Consider the following 18,219-nt stretch of genomic DNA (forward strand, 5'->3'; position numbering starts at 1 on the left):
ACATGCAGGAATGCAGTTATGGAGGCAAATTAGCAGAAATACTCCTCCATTCTCCCCAACATTTTGAATAAGCAGAAGAATCTGCTACATAGCAAGAGGATCCTTTCTCCGAATCCCATCCTACCAATCAGATAAAAACATATTTTGTGAGAGTAATGTTGGAAAGATAGAATTCCAATTTCAATAGGGTGGCATAAATGATATTACTGAAGAATATACATGAGTCCATTAAAGCCAAGGTGCATAATGAATGAGTCCTATCAGAGTACTCACCTGTAAAACAGACTGGACACTTGAAGGTCCCTCCCATTCCTTCAAAACTGTGCTCTATTAGATGGCACTGGAGTTTGGCAGGAGAATCAAATGTCTGGTTGCACAATTTGCATTCATGGTTTAGTCCTTCATCTGATGGGGTAAAATTGGAGAAAATGTATTTTTATTGGTTACACTTGCCCTCTAAAGTTTTGTCAAAAAATACAGGACGCTTAGCAAGAGAATAAAGCAATCATAAATGATAAATATCACATACTAAACAACTTTTCACAACCCCTTCTTCTTCCCCCAAATCTGTTGTTATTAAAACATTTGCTTGCTACCAACAATTAGAAGTACACATACAGTAAATGCAGCTAGATTTAATAATATAAATGTAGTTGAACACAACTAGTAAAACAAAAGTGTGCACATGCACCCAGTTTTAATTAATTAATTAGCTAATTAGACCTAATTAATTAGACAATTAATTATCTTGGTGCTCTTGATTAAGTTGTAGAACTTATTCTGCACCAGAGTCTACAGTAGAATAAGGGTGGATATTAAGGTTTTGTTTTGGCAGCAATCACTCTACTATAAACAGGTTAGGTGAATAAAAATTACCACATTTTGGATGCTTACAATGGGAAGAAAATTCAAATACATCTACTATCTATATACAACTGTAACACTCATGTTTATCTGTTTATTTGTTTGTTTGTACTCTCAAATTATCTTGAACAGAGCATTATACCCCAACAATTTCTGAATCGAGGTATCTAACATCCGCTAACTTAAAGAATGCATTAAAAAAGTCTGGGACCCATTACTACTGTAGAATTAAAATTAAAATTGTTCAGACCAATTCATTTGCAATGTTGTGGGTATTTTGGTGTCCCCATGGTAATAGGATTGTGATTTTTGATGCTCCCTGCCAGCTTCCCACAAGCAAAGACAACAGGGAAGCAGGGAGGAAGTCAGAAGTCACTTCTTTCCCACTGCTTTTGTGCCCACCCTTGGTTATTCTGTATATCAGTTTAGGTAAATAAACACTGATTTATTATTGAAGTTCCTTTGCCACTACAATTATTTTTATTTATTTATGATAATACTCTTCTTAAAGGATCACAGGACCATCCAGCATTGGGGTAAAAGAAAATATGGTCAGCCTAAAATTTAATATTCATTCTGGTCACATCAGATTGTACTACCTATCTGTCAAAGGAAGATCCAATGAGAATCCAACCAGTTGCCTAATTTTTGTTAAATCTAAAACTGCAGAAAGTTCCTCTAAAGCAACAAGGAACTGTCCAGGTATCTTTCATTTCCTACCTTATTTTTGTATTGTATTGTATTGACAGATGTTACATCTTCAACCATGTAACTTCTTGTCAGCTTCATAGACCATGATTGTATTGGGTGTGAAAGAATTTGGGGATTCTATTTTTATTTAGATACTACCACAAACATATCATGCTAATATTTACTTTTGATAAGTATTAAGGTTTCTGTTTTTTAAAGATTGCATGGTACAATAGATCTTTGTCCTGAACATGAAAGTCTGCATTATCTTTGAACTGGTTTTCTCCTCCCCTTATTAGTAACCATCTTACTGAGAGTCTCAGAGGTCCTTCATCCCCCCCCCAGCTAGAAGCATTCCAAGTACTACCAAATTGATCCTAAAACCTCCCTTGCTCTCAGCTGCAGGCCCTTGGTGCCCTTTCCCCTTCCCTGTTCATCCTAGGTCTAGCATTAGTCTTTCTTCTCAGCTCCTTTACTTCCACCATGGGAACAGTGATCGGTGGTCCTACTTAGAAACAGTTGCTAGGTAAAATGCAGCTCCCAGCTCTTTTGTATAGGGTTCAATTCCCTCAGCCTATCTTAGAAAAGGTCCTCCTCTGTGTCACTATTGTCTTATATCTATAGTTTGGTTTTACAGGTAAATACATTAGTTAATAATAAAAACACATGCACACTCACAAAACAACTGCGCCTAGTACATCATTCTGGTTTATTTCAAGATAACTACCAGCTGAATACTAAATTGTCCCACCACACCTAAAGTAACACAGCCTTCCATTATTGACTCCCAAGAAATGATGAAAAAATAGGAAGTAACAATAAAACTAAGTATGGCCATCGGTTTATGATTTTATTATATGTTGTCATTTCATGTGAGATGGGCAATTGTATAAATTTGACAAACAAACAAATAAACAATCTAACCCCATTACTGAGCTGTTCTCCCAAACTATGACAGACTAAAACCAAAAAAAGTGATTAGATCTCTGATGTTTTGGCTCACAATGACTGGAATTTATCCTTAATACAAGGAGGCATAATTACTGTTGTCTGCTGCACCAGCTCTCTCATTCCTAACAACATTATCAGAGATGGTTTAGCTAAAAGAACTACACAACTACATGTGTGCAAAAACCCTGCTGATGTTTAATATTTTTAGCCAGTGAGAGCAATTATATTAGCAGTCAAAGAACAGATTTGTCTCTTTGATCAGAAATTGTAACTTTCTGCAGAAGAAAAGACTACGCCTAAGTCAGAAATAGGGAATTCTGAATATTTTCATGTATCCGTGTGACCAAAGAAACTAACTTGTTTTTTCTCCGGTCAGTAATCTAGATCAGTTGGGGAGCAAAATCTCTCCCACTGACCAGGAAGTAAATTCCACTAAATTAATATAGTTTTACTTTGGAATAAATATTTGCAGCAGAGGTTGTTTTTTTTTTTTGAAGTTTAGTTGCATCAGCAGATTCATGAAATCCAAAACAGAAATGGTATGTGAAAGGCTGAACTTCTTTTGTCTGAATTTGAATGATATTTCAAAATATACTTCCTAGCTGAGAAAAAGAAATGTGCTATGCTTGCTAAGTGCAGGGCATTCCTTCGTAACTCATATCCCCACAAATCTACTGATTATATAATTCTGAATGTTGATTCTTGATCAAGCCAAACGTTTGATTCAGGTCTCCAAGAACGGTTATCACTAGCTATTTTGGAAGATGGCAGAATTATCCAAATGGTCATGTTATTCACAAACATTTATATTTGAATATACCAAACTATTCTCTCATGGCCTAAGCAACATTATGTAAAAATAAAACAAAAGAAAACAAATAACAACAAAACAGAAAGAGAATAAGAAATAGCAGCTTAAAAAAAAAATCAAAGTCATGTCATATGAAAAAAGGAAAAGAAAAGCGCATAGATAAATCTAGTTTATACCAACATCATTCACTGTTCTCTGTACCTTACTGTTTTTTTACAACAAAGTTGGCAGAAGCAAACATTTGTATACAACAATATACAATGTTTATTTCTTTCAACAAATATTCACTGCTTACAAAAGGCCACAATGATACTCACTACATTTTTCCAATATTTGTATATTTTAAAATTTCTCACTACATTTTTCCATCTTCAATAAGTTCTATGGCATTGCATATTTGCAGGAGGAAAATCTCTCTTAAATTGTCTGAGAATTGGAAGGGAGGGGAGAATCCCACTTAGACGGCTTATGTGAATTATATCAGGCATTATCGCATATTATTTATTATTTATTTTATTTGTTAAATGTATTTTCTGCCTATCTCACTGCAGGGCTACTCTAGGCGGCGTATTATTCAGAGACCCCTTCCCAAATATTTGGGTTTATGAGTTTTAATGAAGGAAAGAAAAAAAAAAGAACCTCAATTTTAGATCTATCAAAGTGAACATAAGCAATGACAGCTTCCAAAAATGTTGCCAAATGCAAAACACCTACATAGAATGGTTTAAAGCAAACATAAGAGTATCAAAATTATGTTTGGTAGAAAAAGTACTACCAAACTTCCTGTTTATGCCTGTGAAAAAAAATCAGGCATTTTATGGGGACTGTTTTCTCAAATTTGCTACTGTGAATTGCACATTCAAATGTTGTATTTCAGAAGTCCAATGTACACATAATTTTTTTAAAAGGAGGCTGCAAGGTAATTTTCCAGTTAATATATGGTTTTATGCCTAAAATAAACATCTTAAGTATAACTAATATTAAGTCTGAAGAGGAGGATTCATGAGAAAATAAATAAGATAAGTTGACCAGGAAAAGAAGAATATTGTTCAGGTTTACTTCCCTCTCCTCTCCTGTTTTTCAGTTTGGGGACAGCCTATTAATACCATATCTTCATATTCATGGTAAAAATTCATGCTGAAAAAACCCACTATATAGCCATGATTAAACATGTATGTTTGAATTCTGGATTCCATTAACATTATGGGAGATAAATTGAATGTTGAAGCTTGCAGGATGCTGTTGATGTCTATGGTTATGAAAAGGAGCCAAAAATATTATATCTGCACTACACCTCTATGGATAGTTTAGGTTTATTCTCCTCCTCCTCCTCCTCCTCCTCCTCAATACTATAAAATAGATGATTTCCACTCTTCCCTCTGATGCCTTCAAGATGTGTTGAGACTGCAATCAATCTGGAAGCTGCTTGTTTGTTGAAAACTGTTATAGAGATGTAATGGGAAGTGCTGTGGCCTATAACGAATTATGTGAACTGTTAAAAATGTATCATTTGTGTTAAGGCTATTAGTTAAGATTATTTATGCTTTTAAGGTCTTTTTTTCCCCTTGATTTTTTTTTTTTTTGTATTTTATTGCATGTATTGGTAAATCCCTTTCAGGGGCATTCCCATGGAATTGATGATCATATGTCATTAAACACTTTCTGGATTGGTAATGATGCCATGACAGCAACAGATCTGAACTGTGGATGATCCAGAGAAGGTTGACAGTATCATTGTCTCAAAATGTCCTAATTTTCAATCATGTTAATTTTTAATTTTGAAACACCAATTTTACATTCATACATTTTGGTGCTTCTTGTAGTTATAAAAGCGGAAAACACTGAATGATAACTGCACAGAAAATCTTAATATCTGAACATTTAATGTAGAAACACTGAACATCCTATCAGAAATAAACAGACAGACAGCAAAAGGCTACTTTGAGAATTTACAGTTGTGACAAATTTGAAATGAAGTGTCAGAAACATCATTTCAAGAGGTTATTCTCCTCTCGTACATCCACTTCAAACTACTTTTTTCCAACAAATTTACAAGGAAAAAAAAAATCCAAAAGCACTGAAGAGCTTTAAAAAAAAATCAATCAGAATAATCTAATCTTTAGAAAGGTGGTAGATGATAGTAATTGGAAAATACTGTCTGACTCATTTATGAAAGTGAGATTTAGAGTCAATTGATTTAATAACCATTAAAATATTCTATGAAGGATTTAATAGATTGGCAAAGCTCTGTTTTTATTAGGAGTTATAGGTATGCTTTTATGAAATTTATAGACAATCACCTCTAGGGATTAAGTTACAAATTAGATATCTACCAACTACTATAGACCTGATTTACACCACAGTTTTCCCCACCATAAACACAGTTGTTTTTGAGGTTGCCTCAAGGAAGATGTCCAAGAACATTCTTAAGTAGGATTTGTATCAAGCTGTCAAAATGACAGATCATCAGCATCAGCATCTCATCATCTATGATCATAATAATATGCATTGTTGGAGCACATGCTGACTGAGAAATCTATACATGAAAATTGCTGTTTTCCAAATAAAATGATGCATTATACTACTAGGGTAAAAGTAGCATTTACTATGCAAATACGGAGTCTCTTCTGGTTGCTGTGCCTAGTATTTCATTTCCAAGTGTTGTGTGGTAGAGTGGAAGTAAGACCTCTTGTGATGAGTCTCTAATGAAAAAAAAAATGAAATAATGGGCACAGAGAACTTCCTATGCACCCTGGCATAATCAGACAGTGGTAGCTGAAGCAGATCATTTCTAACTCTTTGCTGCTCTTTCTGTCCTAACCGAAGAATATTCCAGCAACGTTCTAGCCATGTCACTTATCAAGTTTACTTTGCTTACTACTAACAACTAATTGCTGTCAGTCTATTTAGTGAGAGCGTATTTCACTCTTATTAAGGCAAAACAGCTGAAGTACTTACTTATTTTTTGCATGACAATATCCTTGAGCCACTTTCTTATTCTATCCATATCTTTCTTATTCAACCCATATCCTGTCTACATAGTCATGGTTTAAACCATGATCCCTTTCTCATGGGAATCAAACTGCCTGTTGATTGTTTGCTGGAATGCCAAATATGTTAACTTAACCTTCTTTGGGTTGTCCCCAATTCACCCAGATGGGCAATACAATTCTTTAAAAGACCTAATATAGAAATTAATAAAGTCTGAAAACTTCCAACATATGCTCATTGTTCTTTGATTATAATAGGCCTTCTGTCATTTACAATTTCTCAAGTATCATTATAATAAATAAACAAATAAAAATGAAGAAACCAAACTAAAACAATTCATGATATAGCAGTAAGGAAATGGAAATGCAAAAATCAAATATACAGCTGGGAATTGCTGAGGGAAATGTTTACATTACTTCAGGAATCTGCTACTGAAAAACTATAGACAAAAATTTTGAGGCTTGCTGGACACAGTCCAAAGTGGTAATAATTACAAAGAAATATTGGAAAACTTTTACATCACTCTTCAATGTATAGAAGGTCAAATGTGCTAAATAACTTAAGGAATTAAAATAGTTCTGTAGAAACTTCATAAACCTAGCATACCAGCAGCAAAATTACTGCTATAGTCTATAGCAGGGCTGTCAAACTCGTGGTCCACGGACTGGATGTGTCACGCACTTGCCACACCCATGCCCAGTTTAGTAAAAGGAAAAAAGTTGTGATACATCATGTGATGATGCCATGATGATGCAAGTTTGACATCCCTGGTCTATAGTGTATATATTGCTACAGGCTATACTGTAATACAATGATAAAAAGGATATGGAATGTGAAAGCTGGACCATTACATTCTACTTATGATGATAGTTTTTTCCTATACAAAGACTTCTTTCTCTAACATAAGAGAAACATTTTCACATTTATGCTTTATCACAGCAGTCTGAAAATCACATAACATATACATTTTATGTACATTCATCTCTGAATTAATAAGAACATAAAGAACTCCTTCTGTGCCAACAGATCTGTATAAACTAACACTGCCTATTCTGACTGTCAAGACATTTTGAGACAGAGATGTCACTTGAACTCCTTTCTAACTGGAGATATCAGGAGTCAAATACAAGAACTTCTGCAAGCAAGCCATGTACTGCATCACTGAGCTGTGGCCTTTTCCCAAGAAATGCCATGCTGAGGCACACAAATGTTAATTCTAGTCTAGCATTCTGTCCTCTTAACGGCAGAGAGAAGATGTCACAGGGAACATCTTGTAGGGAATCATCTTGATTGCTTCCTCTATTGTTAGCTTTTAGTTCTTCTGGTAGACAAAAATATCTTAAGAGGGAAATTGGACTAACATTGCAAAGCTATACTATTCTGCTTCTATTATATTTTATGGAATATAATGGAAATTATTTTATGTTTTTCCACATTTTTTTTAAAAAAATCTGGTTAAATTTTGTGATTAAAATCTTATGATTTCTACTCCTCCCTCTCTTTATAAAAAGTTCTAATAATTTAAGTGCAATAAATGGAAGTTCTTTTCTATCACTTCTATTAAAGCTGGACTTATAGATGCACCTAGACAAATGCCTGAGGCAGCAAGTGTGGGTGGTAGCAGTTTTGCTTTAGCAGCAGATGGAATGGACTTCCCCACTGTGGGGTTGCTAATTTATATCTTATACTTGCTATTTTGAAACCCTAAATGACAAAAGGAAGGGATGCTACAGAGAAGTAAGAAATTGTTGCTCCAGAGAACAGGGATGATAAAAACTGTGGAAAGGGGCAGGAGGAGATTCCAAGGGGATCAGATTTGTACATGCTATCATAGTATAGCAGCTGATTGGCAGCCGGTGTGGGAAATAGTCCTATGTTTGTTCAGAGAAACCGAAGAGATGATCTTAAATTTTTCTAGCTCTATGACCGGGTGCACAACTCAAGGTCTATCTCTAGGCAAATAATTTATCCAGTGGTATAGAAGCAGATGAACAGTGCCATGGGAAAGTGTCCCAGTTATATCAATAACTGTTATCTATTCCCAGTATTTCAGCTGCTTTTGTGAATACTGGCCAGCTATTTTTCTGGTTCAAGGGAAAAAAATAATTTGCAGTAGTCTGACTGTGGTTAAAGCTGCCATCAATATGATCCATGCTGGCGTGGAGGGAGGGCTCAATTAAACAAAAAGAACCCAAAAGACGGAATACCTAAAGAAGTCTTATTCTAGAGACCCATTTAGGATCTCCCTTCTGACTACATAACCATGTTTGCATGCCACAGTTGACTAGAAAAGTCGTCATTATCCTCAAGAAAGCCTAGTGCTGTTTGTGACTGAATTTTCTTACTTACTTGACCCTTAATGAAGTGGCGCATTTATGAAAAACTGACAATTTGAAGTAATTAGTTTGTGAAAATTAAATCTGGCCAGCTATCCAGGGTAACAAGTAGAAAGTCTGTCTTGGGAAGCAAATTTCTCAAAAAAAAAAAAAAAAAAAAGTAAGAAAAATCCTATCATTTGTCAAGGTAAAAAAGATTAACCAAAATGTAGAAACTGAACATACTGAGGCCTAGTTTGTATCTTTTATAAACCAATATATTTTATACAAAGGAAATGAACAAAACACATCAGTATGAAATATTTGTCCTGTTGTTATTGCAGAATGTATGCAACATACATTCATCATTCTAGGTTGCCATGACCTGGCATGGAATGGGCAGCAAGTTTAATGAAATGGATGAATGGATAGATGGATAGATAAATGCCTTGGACTGATATTGTTTGGGCTCTGAAGCAAAGCAGACCTGATTAGCATTTGGACTGGAGATACCCAAGCTATAGCCTAGACCAGTGCATTAAAAATATTCCAGAATGTTGCTATGGAAGATATTTCTATAATGTTCCCAATCAAAATGCATAAACATGTCAATGAAGTCATCAGGAGCCAGGACTCAAAGGAAACGTACATAAAATAGTGTACAACGATTCTTTCTCCCTTGCTGATTGGCTCCCATGTTACATGAGTAATATTGGTGCTTCTGGATTATGGGTTGTATGGATCTCTAAAAAAGAGAAAGTGCTACTATGCAAAGTATCCAATCATTCAGAAGATCCTGATGATTTTGGATTTTGAATACTACTGCTGCAACTTGAAGCCATTCTGTACAAATCTGAAAACATCATTTAAAATCTAACGCAAGGCATAGATCCTATAATATTAGGCTACAAGGAAAATTAAATTAATGTAAATTACTACATTAATGTATTAAATTAATAAATATAATACATTAATATAAATTTAAATGTATTTTTTCAAATGTATTAGGTATCATAGTTGTATGATATGTTCATAATTCTATATAACAATTATTTGGCTACTTTACAGAACTGCAAAAGCTAAGTGTGAGTAGGTATTGCCCCATGTTCCAGTTTGTAATTGTGAGCTTAGGTTAGACAACTTAACTTTTCTTTCTCTCTGAAATAACACTTCCTTGTTTTGCCTTTCTATATAATACACAGAACTACAACGAAACGAGCAATCAAAAACTACATACTGCACATCTGTGTTAATAAAAGTTACATTAATTTTCATGGAAAATGTAATTTACTTAAAATCAAAACACTTTGGCTTATTTTAAAGCATTGGTTCTCTTAATTTTGAAAGCAATTTTTTGTTGTTTTGTCAACTATAAATTTGTTTTAAAATTGGTCATCTTGCAAGATATAGCTTTCTCTAATTGTTTGAGGTTAAATACCTACTAGTATTGCCCACCTGTCTGGGAATTCTGGAACTGGTGGAAGTACTGGTATATCTACCATCGAGTTCTACACAGAAAAAACACAAATTGGTAAAATTGAAAAAAGACACTTTATGGATACTTCATGCAGCATAAAGAAAACTCTACCTGTTGTCAGATCTTGGGGAAACACTTTCTAAAACTGATCCATGTAGTTAGTATGAATTCCATATTACAGTGAATCAGCTATGTAAACTGCGTACAACACATACTTCTCTCTATCAAGAAATGTTTCTTGAGGAAACACAAGAAAATGGCTAAATAAACTGCCTGCAGAAGACATCAGCTGATTACACAGAAGTACTTGCACGCTTGGAAATTCTTTTTGTCTTTCTAAACATTGCACATTAAATATGTGAATAAAGTTGAAACAGAATTATTGATACGGTCAGCATACACAGTATAGTATATCAAAACACAAAGTCTGGCATAAAGCTGCATTGTTTTATTGCCTTTTTCTTGTGTTATACCTTTGGCTGTAAAGAATATATAAACAAATGGAATAAACTGGTTATATTCATTAAAGCTTTCAGGCAACAAACAGAACATCATTGGAGCAATTCTTACTTTTAGGCTCTATTTTGCCTATTACTAGAGTGGTATGCCTTTGTGGTCATTCCCACATGATGCTTCAGTAATATGCATCACATCTTTGCTTATGAAATCCTTTAAGAAAAAAAAAAGTCACTAGTCTGGAATATAAGCACCTAATGAATCTGCTGGGACATGTTTTTTTGTGGCTGGTTTCTGAATTTAAACAATAAATTTTAAATGCTTTTTGACATGGTTAAGGGAAATCATACAAATCTTTCTCATGGCACTGAACTTACTTGAAAATTTCATTCACATGTTTTGGATTTAGAAAGTAAATCAGATATCCCCTTATGGTTTATTATTCTAAATTCAGTGGAATGTACTGTATCTTTAATATATTTAAGATATTGTCACTTTAGCAGAATAATGTAGACAGGGATAGTGACTTTTCAAAGTATGCCAAATTGATACGTAGAAAACTATTTCTTTATTTCTTAAAATGGGGAAAAGAAAAAAAAAGATAGTCAAAGCTGCCTCAAAATTATGCCTCAAAGTTATCTAAGGTTTAAAACTGAGATCCTTCTCATTGGTTGTGTGAGTTTATTGCCTGCATAATAGCATTATATCATGAGAACTGAAAGGGTATGTTTTCACATGTAATTTCAAATTGAGGTTACAATCCCACAAACATAATGTTATGCTTAAATCTTGCCTTTCCTCCAAAGTTTCAAAGTGGCTTAGTTAAGGATTGTACTGCATTTTTCCCAAACAGCATCAACTTATCAAGTAAGTTGGGGTGGGGGAGGGGAGGGGGAGAAAAAAATAAAGGAAAAAATATGTCCAAATTTATCCAGGGACTTTGAATAGCTGAGGGTTGACATCAGCTGGGATCCCTCCAGTAATAAACCAACGCCCTAAGTATTATATCATTGCCTTAACTCAGAACCAATATTTTGATTTAAAAACTATCCCATATACACCTATTGATTTCAGTGGGATTTATTATAAGTCTGAGATGTGCATCAATCACCAAAGCTGGGATCGTAACTGCCTCTTTCATGCTCTAAATGTCCCAATGCACCATGAAAATCCACTCCTGAAACAGAACTCAATATATTGTGCTTAGGGATATAGCAGAAAGAAAGGGAATCACTGAAAATTAATAACTGTTCTTTGTGTTTGCAAATTATCATCATGAACCTAAGATCATTTTGCCTGTTTTGCATCTTTTACCTAAAGTTTTCTCAGACAGAAATATAATAACTAACAGTTAGTTATCATTTAATTTTAAAAAGTATGGACTTATTCCTTTGGGCTACATCTTGGTCTTATACTTGGAGGGAAAATAGGAAAAACCCAATTCAGTCTTGGTATTTTTTCCCCTGGAGGTAATGCCTGTTATTGAAAATTTAGATTATTGAAAGAACTGTGTCAAAACTGTGTTTTAATAAATCAAATGGAAAAAACAAAAGTGACTCAGATTTTCAAACTGATTCAAATCTTATTTCGTATTTTTCTATTATTCAGTGCATCATAATTTAATTAATATGTTACTGGTATGGGTACTCATGTATTAAAAAATGAAATCATGCTTCCAGCTAGCCTTCAATATTATTTTTGTTATTTAATCTTGCTTTATAATGCCTACACATTGAACTAAGTCATAGGCGTGAAAAAGCACACAAAAGGAATTGCTTACACAAGAGAATCCAGATGACTCTGGGCATCTGTAGAATTTCTAGTTTTGTAGAGGTAGTCCTTGTTTAGTGATCATAATTAGAACCAGCAACTCAGTCTTTAAAGAAGTACTTCATAAACTGTGTTGGTTCTTATAATCTTACTTCACTTTTCCTTTGTTTTACAGACCGGTAAAAGTTATAAATGCAAAGATTAGTTGCAAAGTTACTTTTTCATCACTGTTGTAACTGCAAACGGTTATTGAATGAGCAGTAGTTAAACAAGGACTACCTGCATCTAATAAATCAGAATTACCATCTCAAAGCAATTTGTCACATGCAAACCATTCATTTGAGGGAATGTGTGATTGTGGGCATAGCAGAAGTGATATAATCTGGTTCCTATTGCTGCATAATCAGAGCATATTACATGTCAGCAATGTAAATGGCATTCAATTAGAATGGGCTAAATAAAGGGCCCTAACTGGACCTAGTTATAGTATGTTTTGTTGAATGTAGGAATACCACTAAATGGAAACTATGGAATCATTGTTGCTAATTTGTAGAAATCTGGAATTTTCAGTCAATGATGGTTATGGGATTCTGGAAAATATCAAATGAGCAAAAATAATATAAAGGATATTAGTAACTAAATCTCTCTTAAATGATATGTTCCTTTCTTAAATACTACAAAAAGGAAAATACTACAAAACTTGTTTTAACCAATGGAACAAAAAAACCAACAACTATTAAAGCCAAGATTTCAAGAAATATTTTCTTTTTTAAAAATGATCTCTGCTCACTTTTTAATTTTTAATAACAAAACAAAACTTATGGAGCTCAGCAATAAAATATAATACTTCTATGCACCTTACTTTATTAGTTTTTTACTATACGCTATCAAGCCGGTGTTGACTCTTTGCAACCACATATATATTCTCTAGGACAATTTATTCCCAATCTGCTTCTTCAGTTCTTCCAATGGTGTACCCATTTTCGCTGTAATTGAGTCCATACACCTTGCTGCTAATTCTTTTTTCTACCTTGCTCAGCATTATTAGCCTCCAGAGAATAGGTCTTTGCATAATATGTCCAAAGTATGATAATTTGAACCTAGATATTTATGCCTTAAGTGAGAACTCTGGGTTGACTTGTTCAATGTTGTTGGCTGTCCATAGTATGCTCAGGAATCTTCTCCAACATAAAAATTCAAAAGGATCTCTCCATTCTGTTTTTCAAAATCCGACTTTTTTTTCTATAATATCTTAAGGAAAATTGACAATAGACAATCCTGATCATTTTATGCAAAGATATATCCTGGCATCTGAATATCTTTTCCAAAGTGTTCATGGCTATTCTACCAAATTCTTGTCTGCAGCATATTTCTCAACTGCTGACACCTTCACTATTGTTAGTTGACCCTAAAAGGCAGAAATATATATATCGCTTCAGCATCTTCATTGTATCTTCTAAATTGTATCTACTATTAGTTTTAATCTTTGTTCCATTTTTTTCATTGTGCTTCTTGACTTTCATGGCTAGATCTTACAGATTATTTTCATTTTCAACTATCAGAGTAGCATCATTAACAAAGCACAGGCTAGTGGTGTTTCTTCTTCCAAAGCCATGCTCATTTTTTTCCAATCCATCTTCCCATATTCGTTGGATAAATAAGGCGAGGATATATAGCTTGTCTCCCTTCTTTGCCAGCCTGCCTGTTTTACCATATTCTATCTGAATTATGGTTTCCTGATCTGCATATCGATTTGGCATGATGACAATGAGATGTTCTCTTTTTCTAAGAACATTCCACAGTTTCACATGGTTGACACAATGGAACGCCTGTCTATAAACAATGAAGTATATATTGACTTCTTTTGGGTATTCTTTGGTTTTCTCAGTTATCCATTTTGCATCAGCAACAATGTATCATATCCCTCAGCATCTTCTAAGGCCAGCTTTTGGCATCTTTGTAGGATTCTGCTCTCTGTTGGAAGACCCTAAGCATCATTTGTTTGCATGAAAAATAAAGAATACTTATGATGTTGTCTTACTTCAGAGAGACCTAAACTTCAAAAATAATACAGCTCTGATTTCTTATGCAATCTTTCCATTTTACAGCATTCGGCATGACTTTCTGATATTGGTGTACTTATATCTATCATCTTAATTACACACCATTATTTTTTTGTTGTTGTTAAAATTGGTAGATTTTGGGTACTATTCTCTAGTCCACTATATGGGCTTTCTTCCAGTGCAGCCTGCACGACTCCTACAAAAGCTCCTCTGAAATGAATGGAGGTTTCACAGCAGCAGCAAACTAGAGCTATGCACCTTTTATCCACAAGAAAAAAGGATATAAATTGACCCAATGCTCTCCTTTTCCCACACATTCTGTATTTTTGTTTTTGTGCTAATATATTTCTGTGCTTTATCGCTGTAACCTGCTGTTCTCTTTAATTGCTTATTGTTATTAATTATATAGTGGTAACATTGTTGGCTGCTTGAACTATTTGGCTATAAAAATGCATTTATTATTATTGCCACTGGAGCTGCAGTAAATTGCCAGGGTTCTGTCTAGAGATAAATGCCTTTGAATATTCATCCAATAAAATTTGAACCTGGATCACACTGTGATTTTCCTTCGCCTCTCTCTTTTTTCCTTCTTCTTTTGCTCTCCTCTTTCTTTTCCTGTTCTCATTTAATCTAAATACTGTATTTTTAAGAGTATGTTTCATTGTCAAGGATTGCTAAGTAACAGTCTTATATTTTGGAATGCCTTTCGTTTGCATTTTGTTAGTTTATCTATTTAATTATTTATGACAAACATATCTTCCCCGGAAATTGAAACTGAGTTTCAGAGTTAGATGGGCAAGTTCTCTTCTAGGCTCTGTTACTACATATATAAAGATATGAAATCCAACAATGAGTCTGTTTGCCATAATATTGCTGCTTCATAATACCAACATTGTCCAAGCTGTGAGCCATATGAACATTAATAGAGAAGAAAAATGGCCCTTAGTGAGTATTTTATTCCACACTGTAAGACCAACACTTACATCAACAAGGCACAAATGACATTATGGTGATACTAATTCCCTGGCCAATTCACCATGTTTACACATGGGTAGCTAATTCCTAAAGCAGGCTAAACTCAGTAGAGGCAATAGGCTTATATTAACTCATCTTGAAATCTGAAATCCATCTGCTGTTTGGGAGCAATAATCTTCTGACAGGCATGCAAGCTGCTATGGCCAGATTAATGACCCAGTACCATACTGTTATCTCGATTAATGTACACAGCAAAACAGAGCACATGGAACTTTTAATTGTAGAAATGCCACAAATTAACATGGTTCCATGTTCACAACTGTGTTCTAAATCATGCAAGAGTAGCACTTTCTGAACCTTGAATAAAATATTGAATATAACTTTTGATTATTTTTGGCCTACCAATATTCCCAAGTTGGAAGCTTAATGAAGAAGTGATGAGATAAATGGGGTGTGGGAACCTTTTTATTAAAAGCTTTGGAAGAGCAGAACTGGCAAAGTATAATTCTAACACTAGATGTTTTAGCAATTCTTCTATGGGTGGTTTATATACAATATCCTCTTGTTTTTATGATCATAAATCACCAAAAGCAGTAACTCCTTCTCCTTTTTCTATTCGCATGGTATAATATTCAAGAAACATTTATAACTAGAGTTCTTTTAGAAGGATCTAATGACAAAAACTATTCCAATGTATTTAATATATTCATAAACATATATGCAAGAGTAATTGTGTCACCACAGAATAGTAAATATATTATTGCTAATGTTGTCCTTTCCTACATTCATATGCCATATGTTTCCAAGAGATGAAATATTGTACTCTGAACACAATTGCACAAATATGTTTTCTTTGCTACAATAGGCTTTCATCAAAGTAGAAATACAAACATAATGGTTATCATGACAGGACTATAATAATGAGTCATTTGCCCTATATTATCATAGCGCAATTAGGGATGAAAATCCTTGATAAAAGTGAGATCAAACAAAAATACATCTGTCAGTGTGGAATGTCAGGACAGCCAAAAGACAAATGAGGCATCTGTAAACAAAGTGTCGGCTAATGCAAAACAATAATCAAAGCTTGTTGATTCTATGATTCCTGAAGTTATTCTGAATCAGGAAGGAAGGAAGGAAGGAAGGAAGGAAGGAAGGAAGGAAGGAACTCTTTATTATAAAGCTGCTATAGCCATAAAAGTAATTTTTATTCAATATATAATATATACTGTATTTTATTGATTTCAGTGTGGCCTAGTAGATGAAAAATTGGAGAAATAAAGTATAGTAACTACAAATCCTGCCTCATCCATTTGTTAAGTGCCTTGAGCAATTCATATACCCACAGTCTCTGTTCTTCACCTTGAAATAGAAATCATATTGATGGCTTGTAATGATGTATATTGGAAATAGCTATGTACTGAGTCAGACCATTGATCCATCCAGTCTAGTACTGAATATTCCAAAAGGAAACTGATTTCCAGGATCTGTACTGAATTAATTTATTTGCAGATCCCAATAATTAAATTAAGGATATTCTGAATGCCAAGCCATCTGATTTATCACTCAGCTATGGCCTTTAGATTTTAAAAAGTTTGAACTTTAAAATCTAGACTTTTATGTAGAAATAAAAGGGTGTAGTAACCCTTTTAAAACTTGATACATATAACTGGACAGAATTCCTCTGGAAACCTCTGGACTGTCAGCTCTGAATCTCAGATTTGACTTTAGAACTGCTTAAGAGTCTCTGTGAGAAATCTTGAAGGTAGCAAATTTATGTTCTTCCTGACAGCATTGCTCATGTCATGCTTACATGTCAGTCTTCCTATGACCAGAGAGGGAAAACAAGTACACTTGATGTAAGGTGGTTGGAATTCATTGCTTTGTTCCTCTTTCCTTCTACATACAAAGAAACTCAAGTTTTCATAATTCTACAGGTACACACAGGGATTTCCTACATGGTCATAGCATGGCAAGATCACAAAGGAATATTACCCCAGTCTTATTTTGAAGGCAAGGTTGTTTCAGAAAGAAAAAAAAGGTGAAGAGATCTAGGGGAAGACATTGCTTGCTTTGTTGTGTTCAGTTCTTGAAGATGGTAAAGACTTTTATGGAAAAAAACAACAACCTGAAAATTATTGGCCAGTCTTCTTCAACCTGATGCTCCCAGATATTTGAAGTCACCACATTCCCAGGCTGCATGGTCATACTAGCTGGGAACTTCAATACAACACACCACAAAAACAAATACTTCTCTAAGCCATAAGAGTAAAATGCACTCACTTTATGTCCCCATAATAGTCAAGGTCTCCGGAATAAGATTGTAGCTTTTCAGCATCCACAAAATGGAACCTTGCCTCAGAAAAATCTAGATGGATACTCACTTCAAAAGGGTTTTGTCTATTCCCCCCCTTTTTTTCTACCCTATCTGATTCAGTCTGATGAAAACAAACTGCTTTTGTAGTTTCAGAGACAGCCTCATGGTGTTCCATCATTATACAAAATAGGGTGTGTGTGTGTGTCCTGCAGCAAGCTGAAATTTTGTCAAAATGATTACATATCTTTTGTGATGTCATTAAATAAACTCTGCCCATGTCAAAATGCAAGTATAAAAGGGGCACAGTTTGTATTATGAACCACATTTTCAGCCCTTGGCCATTAGCTGCCAACGTCAATGCAAGTTTCTGAAGGTGTGTGGGAGAATATCTTATCTCCCGTGGTATTATCATCATTCTAGGAATCTGCATCCCATTAGTATTTCATATTTCAATCTTTGTATTTCATCATGCAGATACTTTTCCCCCTGGGCTCTCTTCAACAGTAGTATTACTGTCATTACTAAAGGTGAATCCTGGG

General features: G+C 34.4%; 1 protein-coding gene across 11 annotated transcripts in view; it reads right to left on the reverse strand.

Annotated features, from left to right (window-relative positions):
• The window catches only part of ZNF521 (zinc finger protein 521), a 316,223-nt gene that overhangs the window by 41,057 nt on the left and 256,947 nt on the right, over positions 1–18,219 (reverse strand). For 5 of the 11 annotated variants that reach the window (XM_087891346.1, XM_087891348.1, XM_087891347.1 and 2 more), the window contains one exon: positions 274–405. In XM_087891346.1, coding sequence (XP_087747472.1) covers positions 274–405 — 132 coding nt within the window. Of the gene's footprint in view, positions 1–273; positions 406–10,064; positions 10,131–18,219 lie in introns of all 11 variants that reach the window. The other 6 variants (XM_034429635.3, XM_034429631.2, XM_034429632.3 and 3 more) reach the window with 2 other exon arrangements.

Source organism: Pantherophis guttatus, chromosome 3 (genome assembly GCF_059756535.1).
Source record: "Pantherophis guttatus breed Tessera chromosome 3, ASM5975653v1, whole genome shotgun sequence".
Lineage (NCBI taxonomy): Eukaryota > Metazoa > Chordata > Lepidosauria > Squamata > Colubridae > Pantherophis > Pantherophis guttatus.